This window comes from Ictidomys tridecemlineatus, chromosome 2 (genome assembly GCF_052094955.1).
Source record: "Ictidomys tridecemlineatus isolate mIctTri1 chromosome 2, mIctTri1.hap1, whole genome shotgun sequence".
NCBI lineage: Eukaryota > Metazoa > Chordata > Mammalia > Rodentia > Sciuridae > Ictidomys > Ictidomys tridecemlineatus.
In genome coordinates, this window is record NC_135478.1 from 210,541,414 (window position 1) to 210,560,975 (window position 19,562).

General features: G+C 34.2%; 1 protein-coding gene across 2 annotated transcripts in view; it reads left to right on the forward strand.

Moving 5' to 3' along the window:
• Positions 1-19,562, forward strand: part of Exoc4 (exocyst complex component 4) — a 782,658-nt gene that overhangs the window by 200,040 nt on the left and 563,056 nt on the right. For both annotated transcript variants that reach the window (XM_078040565.1, XM_078040566.1), the window contains exon 8: positions 16,909-17,054. In XM_078040565.1, coding sequence (XP_077896691.1) covers positions 16,909-17,054 — 146 coding nt within the window. The remainder of the gene's footprint in view (positions 1-16,908; positions 17,055-19,562) is intronic.

Genomic DNA, 19,562 nt, shown 5'->3' on the forward strand with positions numbered 1-19,562 from the left:
TGTCAGACCCAGAACAGCCTGATTCTGATGAATTCAGCTGAGATTTCTTATAGACTCCTTATGAAAGGAACCACTTTATTTATCTCTGTATCTTGATGCTTTATATCCTTTGTGCCTTCAAACCCTGTTACATCCCAGTCTTCACAATGTCCCCATCAAATCCCATTGGAAAGGTATCTTACACAGTTCATGGAACTCGGTAGGTACATGCAAATATTAATTGAATATGTATCTGCTCTTATTATTTCTGAAGATACCATTTTGAATGAATTACAAGTAAATATTTTTATGTAATATTCACATATTACAGATAACCAATATAAAAATGTCTTTGGGAAGAACTGCTAATTGAAAATGCTGAATCTTAACCACTTAATTGAATAAACTGCCTCCAGAGAGTAATTTGGGTCTTTTCCAAGATGTATTAACTCTTTCAGGTCATTAGGGTAGCACTTACCTCACTGGAGCAGAAATTTAATAAACAGTATTCCTGTGATGTGAGTCAATTAATGAACCTCAAAAAGCCTGAAGTTTCACCATGGGTTTTGTAGTTACACTCTGAGGAGCTCATCTGTGAATGTGAAACATCAGTAAGTAGCTGCCCTTTAGACCATCTTACTTTTAATTTAGGTAACTTACCACCTACTTTGTTTAAGATACTGTGTTACATGTTGACAGAGATATAAAGAGGAGGCATGGCCTGAACTAAGAGGCAGCAGATAAGGCAATTAGCTACAAGAGGAAATTCTTGGGAAACCAAACTGCTGTGTAATTGTCAATGTAACGAAGGAAGGCAGGAATCATGACTTATTTACACAATATTCTCATTTGTGTTTGTATGTATATATTCAAATATATGTATAAATATGAACAAGTATGTATAAATATATGGGAATTCTGGACTAGATTAATCAGAAGCATTTTTTAAAACAATTTTCACATGTGTGCCATATCCTCCTACAAGAATATGACTTACTGAAGTCTGATATTTGATGTAAAGTGACCGTGTTAAGGATTCCAACTGAATTCATCAGAATAAGGCTGCTCTGGGTTTAACTGAATTTAGTAAGATGCTCTTTATTCTGAGTATATGCATTTTATTCCTAACTAGATACCTAAATCCTAGTCTTCCTTCAAGGACCAGATTAACTATGACCCCTCCCCCCCCAAAACAAACAAACAAACAAACAAACACAGAAGAACAAGCCAGGCAGCATCTTCTGGAGATATGCTCACTTGTTGATTGATAGCCTCAGTTTGGGATAGCCTTCTGGTGGGGTATTGACTGGTAGTTAAAAAAAGAGGGTTAGAATGATTTAGTCCATCCACCAGCGTTTCTAATGGGCAGATGGAGGCAGCTAGTTGTGATTGTAAGATAAAGAAAAGTGACAATTAAAAAAAGAAAAACACTGCAAAAGTAACTTTCCAAAGAAGATAGAGAGAACACCTCCACAGGAAGCTGAAACTTGAAAGCTGTAACACCTACCTCTATTTCCTCATGCAAGAGCGCAACATCTTCTCCAAGCATGAGGGCTCTGATGGGTAACATCTGCCTGGAGCAATAGAGGTTTGTTCAGGTTTGTTCTGCTTAGAGTCACTTTCTTGATCTCCTTGCCAATACTTGATGGGTAGAATGGGCAAAGATGGAGAAAAAGGATAAGTTCAGACATGATAAAAAGCTTTTCTCCAAAGATGGAGAAAAAGGATAAGTTCAGACATGATAAAAAGCTTTGAGAGTTTGTTTGGGAACAGAAAATAATCTAGTTTAATCCATTGATAGTGATGTAAAAGTAACTAATGGGAACTAATCCTTCAGAGTTTGTTTAGAAGCCATCAAAGGACTGGATCAGGGGATGATGATATTGAGGTTAATCTGGTAACAGTTTTTGGTGGTGCTGGAGATTGAACTCGGAGGCTTGGGCCTGCTAGGCAAGCACTCTACCATGAGCCATATCCTATCCTTAATCTGGTAATAAGATATGGCATAGAATGATATAAATTTGAAGCAAGGTGGCCATTTGACAAACTGATGTTATAATCTTATGAAGGATAATGAAGTTGTGATTTAAAAGAATGAATATGGGAATAAAAGTAGTTAGAAATGAAATGGACATGAAATGTATGGTATCTGTAGGACTGGGTAGTTGGTTTTGAGAAGGCTAAGAAAGAGTTACAGCTGTAAGTACAGATTTTGATCCTGGGATCAAGAGGTGTGACTCAGTGATAGAGCACATGCTTAGCATACACAAGGTCCTATGTTCAATCCCCAGCACTCCTCTACCCTCTACTCCCTGCAAAAGCTAAAATAATGATAATGATATTATTTCAAAACAGAGGAACTAAAGAGCCCTTCCTTCCTTGCCTCCTCTGCTCCCTTTGAATAGAGGTGGTAGGAAAGCTTTTGCTTGGTTAGGCTGTTTGTTGGATCCATGCTTCAGCACTACCGAAAAAATTTGCTGTGCAGTTTTAACCCTCCTGTGATAAAAATGTGAATGCAGTAGTTCTTGCAGGCAATGATAGTGCATCTCCTGAGCTTGGGAGTAAGAGGGAGATTAGGGAATCATCTGAAATGTAAAAAAGAAAACGTGGAAGAGAGCAAGAATATTTAAGTGGCTAGTATGGAAAATATGGTAGTAAAATTTATTTAAGTAAAAGAACACATTAAGCAAGTTTTGTGAAAGAGTATTGGTAAAACCTGGATTTAATGATCAAGGCTTCTATTGTAGAGCAAAGGGGACAAGGGAAGAAGAAGGATAGTCATAAAGTGATGATTAAGCTGTGGAAAAATTTTGTTTAATAACACTTATAATGTGGTTGCAATATTTTAGGCAGTGTTCTGTGGAATTTACAGTATTAACTCATTTAATCTTGATAATATGTGGAGTAGATAATATTATTACTTCTGTTTACAGATGAGAAAACTGAGGTTATAACGTAGAGGTAATATATATTTAGTTTCTGAAATGCATCAGAAAGGTAAACAGACTCCTGAGCTTCATCCATAAAGATAATAATAGTCTGTTACATGCTAAGCATTTTATATGTTATTTCTTTGAATTCTCTAACTTTGTTTCACACACAAGGGAAATAAAGCTTAGAGAGATCAAGTATCTTGGCTAAGGTCACATTATTGAGAAGTAGTAGAGCTGATTTCAAGCCTAGACTTTATACATTTCCATATTGCCCTCTCATTTTATAGTTTGAAGGTATGGCACATGAATATCTAATCCACTTTAAATCAAATCTACTTTAAAGTAGATCAGTCTACCCAGAAATTTAGCACAAGCTGAGAAGAGATCTATATTTGTTGGGAAGATATAAAACATCATGGTCAGAGAAAATTCAGTTTCCGACCTTGGAGATGGAGTATTTCCAAGGGTGATAAATGTGATAGAATAATGGAGTGGAGGTCATTGAAATTGAGACAGAGAAAGACTGATGATGGAATGAGTCATTATTATGCAGCACTGAAACACTCAAATCTTAATATAGAGTAAAATTGTATTAATTATAGAATTAAGTAACAGTAGCTAAAGTTTTCATGATGGTGTTAATAAAAACTCTTTTGAGCTTGGGTGGGCAATGCTGATGAGATAAAGAAGGGAAAATTAAGTGAATAAGTAGAATGATCTTTAAAATATATTTGAATGAAGTAGGCAGAGAATATATATCAGTTTCAGTTAGGAAGGAGAGTATATTTTTATCTAACTCAGCATGGCCTTTTAAAATTTATCTTTTATTTTCTAATGGTAAAAATTGGAATGAAACACCATCAAAATACTATGGAATTCAAATTATGTGGAAGAAAATCTGACCAAATTGAAAGGAAAAGCAGAAAAATATAATAATGACAATTGGAGATTTCAATACTCTCTTCTAACAATTAATAAAACAACTAGACAGCAAACCCCAAAGACACCTTCATTTCACTGAGTATATTGACACTCTATCCAACATCTCAGAATACCGATTATCTCAAAGTCACATAGAATATTTTCCATGAGAGACCGTATAGGTCATCAGGGAATCTCAATACATTATAAAGGATTGAAATCACTCAAAGTATAAATCACACAAAATATATTCTCTCACCACAACAGAATTAAACCAAAGATAGGAGGAAAAATCGAAACTCTGTTAGTATTTGGAAAGAAAACAAGCTTTGGCATACATCATAGGTGAAAGAAGAAAGACCTAATATCAGCAATCTTTCTTCCCACCCCAAGAGCTAGAAAAAGATGAAAAACTGCAAGTTCAAAGCAAGCTGAAAACAGGAAATGACAAAACCTAAAAATCAGTGAAATAAAAATCAGAACACCAGAAAAAACTATTGAAATCAAAAGTTGGTACTTGCAAAGGATTAAAAAATTGATAAATATTTAGAGTGACTAATTAATAATTAAAAAAAGAAATCATTGAAAAAAAATCAGAAATAATAAAGGAAATGTCACTGTAGATCCTACAGAAAGTAAAAGGCGTATAAGGTCATATTATTGACAATGTTATTTCAATCAACTTGACAACTCAGATGAAGTTGAGAAATTTATTGCTTTCAATTTGATCAGTTTTTCCTCCATGTAATTTGGATTCCATAGTGTTTTGATGGTTTGTTATTTCTATATTTCACCATTAGAAAATAGAAGACAAATTTGAAAAAAGTCAAGCTGGGGAAAGGAAAAAAAGAGGAGACCAAGTATCAAAACTGATTCAAGAAGAAATAGAAAATCTGAATTGTCTTATAACAAGTTTAATTAGTAATTAATTTTTTTCTGTATGTTTGTAAGCCACATAAAAGTTCAAACACTTTAAGATGAAATTATACCAATATTTTTTCAGACTCTTTCAGAAATGGAGTAACACTTTCCAAAAATTCCTGTTAGGCCAAAATTTAGACCTTAATAGCAAAGCCAATTATAGAGCACCATCTCTCATGAACATAAATAAAACAATTCTCAATAATAACTAGTAGCAAAGTGAATTTATCATCATGTCAAATACATTAAATACCATGACTAATTAGGATTTTATTAAAAACCACTTAATATGCCATATTAATAGAATAATGGGCTAAACTCACATAATCATCTGAGTAGGTTCAGAAAAGCATTTGATCCCCATTAATGACCTCCCCCCACACAAAAAATTAGGAACTTCTCAATGTTATAAAAGCCTTTGATGAAAAACCTGTAGCCAATATAAGGAAACACTAGATATATTTACTTGAAACATTGAGCTGTTCATTATACTGTGTGAATTTTGTGGTACATAAGTTATATCTTCTCAAAGCTGTTTTAAAGCTATTATGGAATAGAATTAAAGTTACACATTCTTCAGAATGCTGATGATCTTTTGTGGCCTTAGAGATATACACTTAGCAGTCCTAATGAAAGTTAATTTATAAATCTTGAAAATCTCATCAGTACTAATGTCAAATATGTCAGGATATTCACAAATATCAATATTCATATACTTTATAAGGAAGTGTATTCCAGAGTAAATTTATTGCGCCTACTAAACTCATTCTTCTGTGTTCCTGATTATTTTTCATGGCATGATGTTGTCTGTCCTTCAGTAACATAATTTTCAGCCATTGTTTTTTATTTTTTCTCTTTTTTCCTTTGTATAATAACTAGTTAAATTTCGTCCATTTTATCCCTCTACACTGACTCACAGATTTATCCCTAAATGTATAATATTATTAGCCCTTTGGCTTAAAACATTATTATTATTGCTGTTATTATCATTAAATGCTCTGGATAGGTTATTTCTTCTTGCTCTTCTCTCTTTGTTTTGTTTTCTGCATCATTTGTTTGTACTCTTAGTTCCATTGCCCGCTAATCTATTATTTTGTATTTATTTCATACTGTATTTATTATGATTTCCTATTATGTGTTCATGTGTATTTATCACCATCTTATTCACCTATTTAACATCTTTTTTATCTACTCAATTTATACGTTTAAATGTTGTTATTAATGCTTTATAGTTATCCATACATTGGGGTTCATTTTGACATATTTATACATATACAGAATATATTTTGCTTCATTTCAATCCCTAGTATTTCCTCTTCTGCCCTCTGCTTCCTCTCCTTGTTTTCCTTCCTTCACTCTACAAGGGTTCCTTCTATTTATTTATTTTTAACTGGTGCTTTATAGATATACACCTATAAGTATATGTGTATATATGTGTATATCTATAAACACACTATTGGTTCCACATAAAGGTGGAATTCACTGTGGTATATTTACATATTTACATAGTATAATTTGGTCAATTCCTTTCTTCAGTTTTTTCCTTTCCCCTTCCTTTTCCTTCCCCTTAAATCCACTCTCTCTCCTCCACTGCTTTTCCTTCTATTTTCATTAGATTCCTCCCATGAACCCATTTTCCCCTCATCTTTTATCTCTACCTTCTGCATATGAGAGAAAACATTTGACCCTTTAATTTATAAGTTTGGTTTATTTCACTTAGTGTGATGTTCTTTAGTTCTATCCATTTTCAGCATATGCCACAATTTCATTTTTCTTTATGGCCGATTAAAACTCCATTATATATATATATATATATATATATATATATATATATCACATTTTCTTTATCCATTCATCTGGTGATGGGTATCTAGGCAGGTTCCATAACACGAGCATTGTGAATTGCCCTGCTGTAAACATTGGTGTAGCCTGTATCACTATTGTGCTGATTTTAGTTCTCTTCAGTAAACACTAAGAAGTTATAAAGCTGGGTCATTATGGTGTTTTCATTCCTGGTCTTTTGAGGAATCTCCATACTGCTTTCCAAAGTGGCTGTATTAATTTACAGTTCTACCAACAATTTCTGAGTTTAGCTATTCCCCCCAATCTTCAATAGCATTTATTATTATTTATATCTTGACGATTGCCATTCCAGTTGGAGTGAGATGAAATCTCATCGTAGTTTTGATTTGCTTTTCTCTGATAGCTAAGGATTTGAGCATTTCCCCATATATTTGTTGGCCATTTGTATTTCTTCTTTTGAGAAATATCTGTTTTTTTAGCCCATTTATTAATTGGGTCATTATTATTATTTTAATGTTAAGTTTTTTGAGTTCTATATGTGCACTGGATATTAATCCCCCATTGGATGAGTAGCTAGCAAAGATTTTCTCCTATTCTATAGACTCCATCTTTATGCTTTTTTTTCCCCTTTTTTAAAAAATGTTCAGAAACTGCCTTGGCCCCATCTCTCACAGAGGCCCTTAATTCTGGAAAACTGGAGGAAGTATGATGTCTTTTAGGTTCATTTGGTTAATGGTGTTTTCTAGTTCTGAAGAATATCTGCTTAGTTTATATCTGGATAACCTACCTGTTGGTGAAAGATGAGTGTTGAAATCATCCAGTATTATTATATTGGGGTCTATTTGATTCTTTTTATTGAGTAGAGTTTGTTTTATATGCATAGGTGTACCAGCATTTGGTGCATAAATATTTATAATCATAACTTATTTTAAAATAATTCCTCTAATAAGTATGAAGCAACCTTACACATCTATTTTAATTAATTTTTACTTGAAGTCTACTTTGTCACATACGAGAGTAGCTAGTCTGCTTGGTTTCAGTCTCCATTTGAATGGCACATCTTTTTTTATACTTTTACTTTCAGCTTTTGTATGTGTTTGTCTATAAGAGGAGGCCCTTAAAAACAACATCTGGTTGATTCTTGTTTTTTTAACCCACTATGTCAATATTTGTCTTTTGCCTGGTGAGTTTAGACCATTTACATTCAATATTATTATATAGAGAGAATTTTTATTTTATACCATTTTGATTTATCACCCCCCCTCACCTATTTTCTGGTGTTGAGGATTAAACTCAGGGGCACTTGACCACTGAGCCACATCCTAAGCCCTATTTTGTATTTTATTTAGAGACAGGGTCTCACTGATTTGCTTAGTGCCTCACTTTTACTGAGACTGGTTTTGAACTTTAGATCCTCCTTCCTCAGCCTCTTCAAGACTCTGGAATTTACAGGCATGTGCTACTGTACCTGCCAATTTTGATTTAATTGGACTCTTCTGTTAGATTCATCCATATGCTGGCTCTGATACTTCTTTTTCATTTTTTTCTGCATGAAATATTTCATGAGTATGTTTTATAGTCCTGGCTTAGTCGTTATAAATTCTTTTATTTTCTGTTTATCTTGGAAGGTTTTTATTTCATCTTCAACTCTGATGGTTAGCTGTGCTGGATATAACAATCATGGCTGTCTCAATAATGTTTAAGGGCTTGGTACACATTACTCCAAACCCTACTGACTTTCAGAGACTAGGCTGAGAGATCAGAAGAAAGTCTATTTGGCTTACTTCTAAATTTTACCTTTTATATTTCTACTGCAGCTTCTAAAATTCTATCCTTGTTTTATGTATTAGATATTTAAATTGTAATGTTTTTTTGAGAGGATCTTTTTTGATATTGTCTATTTGGGATTCTAAATGCCTCTTGTATTTGGATTTCTAACTCCTAAGGTTTGGAAAATTTTCTGGTATTATTTCAATGAAAAGGTTGTGCATTCTTTAGTTTGTATCCTCCCCCCCCGTACCAGTGATTATTAGATTTAGTCTCTTAATGTTATCTCTGTTTTATTGAGTATTCTGCAGAGGCTATGGGGACCCTCCTGAGCTGGGGATAGCATTCTATGGGAGTGATTTGTTCTTGGAAGTTCCACTCTATTTCCTTTGCTACGGGTGGGGGGTTTAGGTGACCTTCAGCTAGCAGTTTCTTGTAGAGAGATTACTAAGACAGCCTATTTCAGAAACATTTCCTATAATTTTATTTTCTACTAGCTGTAGGCAGGGAGAATCTGTATTGGTTTAATTTCTTCTAGGCAGGCTGGCTAGCTGCGGGCCCTATAAAGTTGCTGCCCTGCCTGGCACAGCTTTCTGCCCACAATTTGGGCTGAATTGTATGATCTCCTTCCTTGTCTTTCTACACTTGTCTGGCTCTATCTTGCTCTGCCTTCCTCTCCAACTGTCATTTAGGAAGTAAGCTTGTAAGCTTTTCCTGCATTTTGTCGCCCCTTCCTCATGGCCTCATTCTGGTTGGGCTTAAGGGATTTTTTCCTTATTTTGTACTCCAGTAACCAGATTCCCAGTCCTTCCAAGTCTCAAGCTGTCCATGATTTGAAGTTTGGATTTTTTACTCTGTCACCCACTTCTCTGGTTATCTGTTCTTTCACTGCTTCTGCCTGGGCTGTGAAGGAGTCAAGGATTGCTGCATAAGCCCGGCATGGTGACACCCGCCATAATCTTAGCAACTTGGGAGGCTGAGACAGCAGGATCTGGAGTTCAAAGCCAGCCTCAGCAAAAGTGAGGTACTAAGCAATCTCAGTGACAGCCTGTCTCTAAATAAAATACAGAATAGGTCTAGGGTTGTGACTAGGTGGTCGAGTGCCCCTGAGTTTAATCCCAAATTCTCACCTTCAAAAAACTCATGCTACCTAGATCTGCTCTACCACCTTGAGAACTCTCTAAATTTGTATTTGACTTTGAGACATGAGATTAATATTAAGTCCTCACCTGTGTTGTTTTTATGTCATCTAAAATATTTTCTGTTTTCTGAACATGATCTAATTTTTCCCAGCAGTGTTTCTTCTTATATTCTGTTTAGGTTCTTTTAAAAAAAAAATTTAGATTCTGTTTTTGTCCTTCTATAGTGCCATGATCTTGAAGACCTTCTTGTCCTATTTGGGGACAATCTTGAGCTTTTATAAAAGCTCTTAGCCTTTTCTTTGTTGTGATGGTTTATCACTGTTTTCTTGTAGTCATTCCTGTATGTATCTTTATTATTAGATATGCACACTGAGGCAAGGATGTATTTTTAAGATTTGTTTTTATATACAGCAAACTTTCTTGCATTATTTTATGTGTTAAATAAATATATATTTAGTTTAAGATAAATGAAAATACTCTTTTGGAAGCTGTTAAAAATGGATTTTCTTTTTTAATAGATCTTCTGTGGGGAAAAGAAAAATAAAACCCTGAACTCTGATCTAGACTTTACAGATCAGATGTTTGATATAGAACCAGAAAATAACATGTACTATTGGAGTTTTTTAAGCTTTAATTCTGCATATTGATATAATGAACTATTCACAAGGTCATATTAATAGTTTTTTAATAGTACAATTGTTATTGAAATGAGTATAATTAAGCAGGCAACCATTCCACTTTCAAAATGTTTATTTTTCTTTTGGTTTCCTTGCTGCAGAATATTTTAGTCCTTATATAATAGATAATGGCTGCTATACTGAAAAGATAATTTTTTCTGTTTTTTATGTGGTAATATTCCATTCGGTAGCAATCCTATGGGGGAAAAACCCGATAGTTTTTAGCAATTGTAAATGGAGGTCCTCATTTTGTTACATCATTTCACTATTTATTTTGTAATATTTTCAGGAATCAGGATGATTGACAGGTATATTACTCTTCTTCTACTCCTCCCCACCTTCTCTGACATTTCCTTCAATACACTCAATAAAACTGTACTTCCTGCCTGGGCTCTTCCCTTGCTTCTTGAAAAGTGGGAGGTACCTTTTGGGAGAAGCCACTTGTTTGCTTCTTTTCTTCTTCCAGGGATCCTAGGCTTCAAGTTTCTGGCTAATTTGGTTCCTCTTCAGGACCTTCAACTCCCCCCTGCACCCCCAACAAAGGAGGAAAAGAAAAGAAAAAAAAGAAAAAAACTATCTTCATGAAAATTAATCCTGTGGAAAATGCTGTGCTTTGCCTGGATCACATACTCTTGGGCATCTGCATTTTGAAACAGCAAATTGTTTTGTAATATTTCATATAGGCACATTCAAGAGACTGCTGAAGAGTAATTGAGGTTTAGTTTATATTGAGAGCTCATGGTGTTTTTTTTTGTCTTATTATTAACTCCCCTCATAAGAAATATTGAAACATTATAATTCTCAGATTTGTCAAGGAGGAAAATTATAGTATGGTTTTGCTATAAATTATTGAATATGTGAAGTTAGTAGTCAGAAGAATTGCATTCATTGTTGTACAGATTGAAATCTGTGCAAATCATTTTTGCTTTTCTGAAATACAAGAATTCTATGAAAAAATGGTGATATATAAATATTACTCATTTATCCTTAGATATCTTAGTAAAGGAACAAAAACCTATTTAAACTATCATGAGGAAAATGTATTGGAGAGGTTCTTTGGAATCAAAGGGTAGAAAATGTGAGACCTTATCAGCAACCGAATTTGATACCTGTAAAGCTATGTGTGTTAGTCAGATTTGTATTGCTATGACCAAAATACCTGGAAGAATAACTTAGGGGAGAAGTTTATTTTATTTCATGATTTCAGAGGTTTAGTCCATGGTAGGCTGACTCCATTGCTCGGAGCTCAGGGTGGGGAAGAAGATCATGGCAGAGGGGTGAGGTAGAGAAGCCCAGATCTCCTCATGAAGGGTAGGAAGCTTAGGGCGGGGGAGAGAAGAGGGGAGAGAGGAGGAGGAGAAGAAGGAGAAGGAGAGAGAGGGAGAGAGAAAGAAAGAAAAGGGAAGGGAGGGAGGAGGGAAGGAGGGAAGGGAGGGCAGGCGGGAAAACTGGAAAGTTGAACTCTCTCAAGTCACACCCCTAGGGTCCTACCTCCTGCAACCATGCCCCACCTGCCCACAGTTACCACACAGTCTGTTCAAACTAGGATGGACTGATTGGGTCGCAGCTCTCACAATCTATCATCACCTTTGAATATCCCTGCATTAACACAGGAGCTTTTGGAGGGACATTTCACATCCAAACAACACCTTGGAAAACATGGGAAGGTTGCAACCTTTCAATCTCTCTATGGATTTTCTTTTTTCTGGCCATATATTTCATTGTTTTTATTTTTTTGTAATAGAGATTGAACCCAGGGGTGCTTGACCATTGAGTCACATCCCCAACCCTTTTTAAATTTTGAGACAGGGTCTTACAGAGTTGCTGAGGCTAACTTTGAAGTTCTGATGCTCCTGCTTCCATCTCCCAAACTGCTGGGATTACAGGTGTGCACCGCTGCACTGGCTCCAATGTTTTTATTAGTGCATTATAGTTATACGTTACTGTGGGGTTCGTTTTGACACAACCATACATGCATGGAATGTAGTTTTCTCCATTTCAGTCCATGCTTTCTCTTTTCCTCCCTGGCCCTGTTCCCTTTCCTCAACTCTCTGGCCGTCTTTCTATTTGTTATTTTCTTCATTCTTTACTTATCTTCAGATTGGCTTTCTTTGATTTTCTATCCTCATGGTGAAAGTTGGTTGTCCCAAAGAATTTACATGTTCTCCCTTACGTTAAACAGCAAAGTCTGTATTCCCCTAACACAACCCTGAGAAAAAGAATCTGGTTAAGTCATTGAAGTTGGCTGTCTCCCTGGTGGATATCTTTACTGTGACTGAGAGGGTGGTATCACAGGGTATAAGTATGACTACTGGAGTCTACCATATGGTTGGGACCACCAGTTCTTACATAAAGAGAGGGTTTCGTAAACTGGGAAGTTTCTTGAAAGGAATCTGCCACATTAAGTACCAAGGAATGTCTTGAGTGTTTAAATGAGGAGTTACTTGGACAAATGGAGAGACTGAGAGCAGGAGATTTGTTAATGCTAAGCCTATAAATGCCATATTCAGCTTTAGGAAACTACATGTATAACCATAAGCAGCCACAAGATTAGGTGATGAATGGAGAATTCCTTCGGAATGGTTTTGCCAATATTATACTAAGTTATGTATCTCAGAATTTTGGCCCTACTTTTATATCATGAGATTTCTGACTAGTATCGTGGCAACTGCTAATCATATATTATAGAAGAGGTGCCTAATGACTTCAATTTTTATGTTTTAAAGCATTATATATCATTGCTTTGACTAGAGAGCCATCTAACCTATCAGGTAGGTTCTCAAGAAATATCATGATATCACTGGAATATATAGTTTCTCAAGTACTTCCTGTGTCATTGTGTTTCTTGTCTTTAATTTCACAAATTAAAGACTTCAAAGTTAAATTTAAAACACCCATGAACTTTGGATTTTGTTTCGTAACCTTGACCAACAAGAAATTATAATTTCAGGTACTTACAAGTAGAAAATAAATTAGTGCCTGCATTAATGAAGCAATTTGGAGCCAGTAGGAATGTGGGATTATCTTCTGTAGATTTTTTGTTGACAGGATGTATTTTATGTCATGTGTAATGCTCTTTGTCATAAGTAATTTTTCACAGGCAAATGACAATCTGTACAGTTTGTTTCCTTTTATAAAAATGGAAATATGGACTCATGGATATATGCTTAAAATATTCTGTCCAATTTGGAAGATATAGTATATTATTTATCCTATTGTAGAATCACCACAAAATTATACAGTTATATTCTTTCTATGTATGTATATATGTGTGTGTGTGTGTGTGTATCTATACTAGGGTTTGAACCCAGGCATTGATTATGCAAAGCACACACACTACCACAAAACTACTCTCCCAGCCTCTAGTTTTATTTTAATGAGTCATTATGCTTGTGTTACAATTTCATAGTGAAAGATATAGTCTAATTTAGGCAAATTTCAAACAGTTTAGAAATAGGGGCTTTTTTATTCTTGTAGATATTTTAATATATGCCTTTACCAATATGGGTATCAAAACAAAACATTACCTCATTTTTAAAGCAGCTAGTGGTAAATGGTATTAGGAAAAAGAGGCTAACTAAACATTGCAACTATTTAACCTATGGTAACTTTTATATGTATTATAGATTTTTGTACCAAGGACTAATTTGCGGGGTTCTTTCTACTTTGGAGACTCCAACTTGAGTACCACTATATATACATTAGGTTTCTTTTCCTTTTTTAAATTCAGCATTTCACTATTTCCTTTTGATTTACTAGTATGATACATGGGTGTGTTGGGGAAAATGAAGAAATATAGCGTTTTAAGGAATGTTTAAGACTAACACCATTAGGCAGTTTTTGATGGATACTGTTTGAACAATGTAAAATAGTGGTAGTTTAGGAGTTCAGAAAGGGGAACAGCTGACCTAGAATGGCCCATGAATAATTTGTTGAAGTGAAAATGTTAAAGGTGTCCTTAGAGAGTGTTTTTTTTTTTTTTTTTAATTTTTGGAGTGTAGAGTGGGGGAGGGGATTTACTTAGGGGAGAGCATAATCTAGACCAGGCTTTCCAGAAATTAAGATGCCAGATGTATTCAGAGAATAATTATGTAAGTGAGTTTGATTGGAGTTTTGGCTTCATTTTGGGGAGAATAAGATACAATTGGAGATATATATTGAAGTGATGCAATGCATATCCTTGTGTGATGACAGCAGCAATGTGTTAGGATTGTCAATCTGTTGATGGTGTTTGGGAAGGAGTGGAGCTGTAGGAGATGGGAGTCAGAAACTTAAATGAGGAAAACTACCTGAGTTGAACTAAATTAGCTGTTGGCAGAATGGACCTGAAGCTGCATACGAATAGTTGAGAGTCATTAATAGACTGAGTGACTAACTCCTTAATGGGCTCAAAGGATAAGAGAATGTATCAAAAGATGTTTCTGAAGTTTTAAACTCAGAGACAAGTGAGAAAATGAAACTACATAGATTAAAAATGATGGCAGAAGGAATTCCTGGTTGTACTGGAAAATGATTTAAATTTTAGGGAAGTTGATTTTATCAGTGGAATATATGAATATATCAAGCATGCAGTTACAAATGTGGGATTGAAGTTTGGGAGACAAATCAGGAATAGGTCACATAAGGTAAAGGAGACAATATTTGTGAAGACTGCTCTTCAAAGTTTGGGACCAAAATTCAACAGGGAGTTAAAATTGCAGATAGTGGATAAGGGTAAAAGTAGGAATTGTGTTTCTAGATAGAGAAGCCAGTGGATACAAATATACCAACAGTACTGCAAGGCAGTAATTCAGGGGACTTTATTGATATGGAGAATAAGATCTTTAAAAAGTGATCTTAAAATAACTGAGAAGAAAAGTGATCTTAAAATAACTGGGTTTTGAGAATGTTGGTTAGTTATGCTCTTGTCAGTAACTGTTTTATTGTACAAGGTCATCTTTTGTGTTCTATGATGTTAAGTATGTTAGAAGAATTACTTGGTATTGTATTTTCATGCTTGAGTAGAAACATCTTTCTGCCATGTGGATGTTAAAACAAACACTGGAATGAAACAGTACAGTTGTGGGCATCTTTCTAGACTATATCAATTTGAAGTTATTTTATAGTTTTATTTATTTATTTTTTTTTAGTTTTCCTGTGTTCACAGTGCTGAAAATCTGAACTGTGGCACATCAGGGCCAAATCTACAACATAATTGTGTCCTTCAGTTGAATTGTTAGTAGAGACTCCACTTCTCCCTGACTGTTGAAAGTTTGGGTGACATATTAACAGGGATAGTGTTTGTCTTGATATTTTTTCATCAGTATGTTGAATAATACTTCAATGACTTCATAAATAATTTTTTAAAAAATTGACCTGTTAACATATCGTGTGTTTTCCCAGTGCAAATTTTATTATACAGAGACTGAAATACATATAAACTGATGTTATCGATAGTTCATATAACCTTGGAACAAATAGAGTGTCATAGTTAACAGTATAGGCTTGGGAGTCAATTTAACCAGGCTGAAAGTCTGGCCTATTATTCTATAATTATAAGACATTAGACTGATTTCTGCATACCACTAATTCTGTTTCTTCATTTCCAAAATATTGATAAGAATTCTAATTTCACTTATTTGAGGTTCAAATTAGAGGTAATGTTTTAAAAATTTCTCATGTTTGCTAAGTTCTGGGGAATGTAAGTTTATGATAGGGATATAATTGCTTTAAAACTTATACTATCCTGTACATAGGATGCTTCATAAATCTTTGATAACAAGGGTTGAAGTAGACCTAAAACCTTTCTTGCATAAATAAATAAATGAATAGTTAGATGGCATCTTCAGTCGCTGACAAACTTTTATTTAACTCATGCTTGCCTACCTCTGTCTTACTTGGGTATCTTAAAGTTTTAAGTGTGCTAAGAGGATATGAAAGTGAGTTTACATGTTTTCTGCCCAAGGTAGCTTCTAAGGAACAACAGTGTTTTCTCTTCTGGATTTGTTATGTTCTTTCACAACAGTGGGAACTCTTTAGAATCTGGTCTTAGATATTATATAAAAACTGATTCTAGCCCATACACCAACCTACTGCAAGTTGATTTGATAAACAGGAACTGTTGGCAGTAGTTGCTCTAAAACCTAGTTGCTTTTCTTCCCAGTGAGCAGTAGTTCTGGACTAGTAAGAGTTTAAGACCTCTTAGCTTCCTTTAGCCTCTCTTCCTACCTCCCCTTGGTAGGTTTTTTGGAGGATTATGTATGATGCTGACAGAGTGAGGGGCAAGAACACAGACTCTGGAATTAAAACATCAGAGACCACTTTGCAGCTCGTGAACCTTTCTTAGTCTATTTTCTTTGTCAATGCCCTGTGAACTTCCCTGATAAAATTTTGTAATTTCATTTACTATAAATGAAATAAGTAAATATTAATGAATTAGCACCTAGCCTACAGCATTGTAAGCTCTCAGTAAATATTAAGACATTGCTTCTAAGGTTGCTGTAGTTCAGAATAATGAGGATTAAATTACAATTAAAGAAGACTGATTCAATCATCACAGTTCCTGAAGAATAGTAGACACTAAATAAAATTGTTCTCTTTACCCCCATGTGCAAATGCCCATCCTTCCTTGTTACCTGTAAATAGGCAACAAGTAGATGACTTTCTGGCTAATGAATCTTTCATCAGATCTCCAATTAGAAAAATGGATAGCCACCTTAGTATACTTCTGAATGTCAAGGATGAGTTATAGGTATACAAATTACACTGTTTTATCTGGTTATACAGATGCTGTTGACTGAGTACTTGGATATGAAGAATACTCGCACTGCCTCTGAACCATCAGCTCAATTAAGCTATGCCAGTTCTGGACGAGAGTTTGCAGCCTTTTTTGCCAAGAAGAAACCTCAAAGACCGAAAAATTCCCTTTTCAAGTAAGTATGATGCCAGTAAGATAGCAAAGTTTCTAGAAGAGTTCTATCCAAGTAAGATGACTTGCTATTTTACTGACAACCATTACTTTCTCTAACTGAAGTTGAAGTATTTTATAAGAAACAAATATTTGATTTTTTTTTTAACCTTTGTTTTCTATAAGGGAAAGTGGCTGTTCCAGATTATAGTCACTGGACTATTTAGAACTCTTAATAAAAATTTCTTAAATTTGTTTCTGGAGCGTTTATATAAAATTAAGGGAAATTAAAGGAAATGAAACATACCAGCTTTGAAAAAGCCCCCATGTGCCAAGAAATAGCCTTTTATAACTCTCTCTAGCAAAGCAGTGTTGGACATTATGAGGTTAGATGTTTAATGAAGGAACAGTCTGAAAAGTAGTTTGGTTTGTAAAAAAATATCTTTGGTTATACTTGGACACAATACCATTATTTTATTAATATATTTCATGTTGTGCTGAGGATCAAACATAGTGCCTCACACATGCTAGGTGAACCCTGTATTGCTGAGCCACAACCCCAACCCTGTTTTTTTTTGTTTTTTTTTTTTTGCAAAATAATCAAGATTTATCTTTATTTCCTGAATTTAAATCTCTCATTTTCCCCTTTTACTTGTTACATTTGAGCAAAATATTTATCCATTCTAAAGCATCAATTTAATTTACTGAAAAAAATGTAAATGGTAAATATACTTAATTACATAACATGATTTAAGGGATAAATAAAATATCTATAAAACTTTTATAAGCTTAACTCAAAAGATGCTAGTTTATATCCTAACTTAGTATTAATAAAACTGAATGAAGTTCAATGAAGATAAATTGCTTGGTTCTGGTCACACAGTTTATACACATATAAGCAAAATTTGGTTTTAGATTTTGATTGAATGGTATTACCTGAATATACATACCTTTTAAACCAAAGTATATGGTGCAAAATGAAATATATTTTTTTATTTTTTTCTGAAACATGTATCATAGATTTATTCATTCTATGACCATACAAATTGCCTTTAAAAAAACAACTGGATAGAGAACAACAAAAAAAGGCTACCAGTACCATTTTTCATTGGGTAATTTACTGGTAACCACTGAGCTTAATGAAGACAGGACTGGAATTCCTTATTATTTTTTTTTTTAATCTCTATCTTCTACTCTTTTTCTTTTAATTAATTATTTTTTTCAATTAATATGTGATAGTAGAATGCATTTCGATTCTTATTACACATACAAAGCCCATTTTTCATATCTCTGGTTGTATACAAAGTATATTCACACCAATTCGTGTCTCCATACCTGTACTTTGGATAATAATGTCCATCACATTCTACCATCATTTCTAACTCCATGCTCCCTCCCTTCCCTTCCTACCCCTCTGCCCTATCTAGAGTTTGTCTATTCCTCCCATGCTCCTCCTCCCTGCCCCACTATGAATCAGCCTCCTTATATCAGAGAAAACATTCGGCATTTGTTTTTTTGCCAGTCTTGGTTTTTTATTTTGTTGTTGTTACTATCTTAGTGTACCCAGCAGGCTTGTACCCAAAGTGTTTATCTCTTAGTAGCAACTAATAGTTAATTACATTAATAATACTGATAGTATTAATAGCTACCATTGATTTAATGCTTCCTATGTACCAGACTCTATACCAGGTGAGTCTCCCAAACTAATCAATTAAGCATAAAATAATTTGGCTTATAACAAGTTTCATCAGCAGCAATAGTAGCTAACATTTACTGAGTTCTTACTAAGTACTAGCTGAGACATTAAGCCAATTTCATGGATTGTCTCATCTGCTCATTACTACAACTGTACAGGCAAGCGTTTCATTTTTAATCCTTGAACACAAAAATTTGCAACACAAGAGAGGTTGAGTAAATTATGTAAGATCATATGTCTAGCAAGTAATAGAAATAGGTTTTAAATTCTTAACAGTCTAAATCCACAGCTTTGTGTCCTTTTGAGGGCTTAATACATATTTTAAGAAATTTTATCTGTAAATGTAAGCCAAAGTATCATCCCAGTATTTTGCACTAATTATTTTTAAATGTCTGAAACTCTAGTACATTTTATTGATTTCCTTTGAGATTTGCTTTTATTTTATATTGATAGTGTTTATAATAATTCAGTATCAACACTTAGTTTGTATTGTGATTTTTTTTTCTTTTTTTTTATTGGTTGTTCACAACATTACAAAGCTCTTGACATATCATATTTCATACATTAGATTGAAGTGGATTATGAACTCCCAATTTTTACCCCAAATGCAGATTGCAGAATCACGTCGGTTACACATCCACAATTTTACATAATGCCCTATTAGTAACTGTTGTATTCTGCTACCTTTCCTATCTTGTATTGTGATTTAATGGAGAAGAGTGCATGCCTGCCTGGAATTAAACCCATTCTATTTACTGAATGCAATTCTTTTTTCTTTTTTTTAAGGTTATATTTACTCTTCAATTTTTTTTGCATTTTAAAAAATTCTAATTTGTT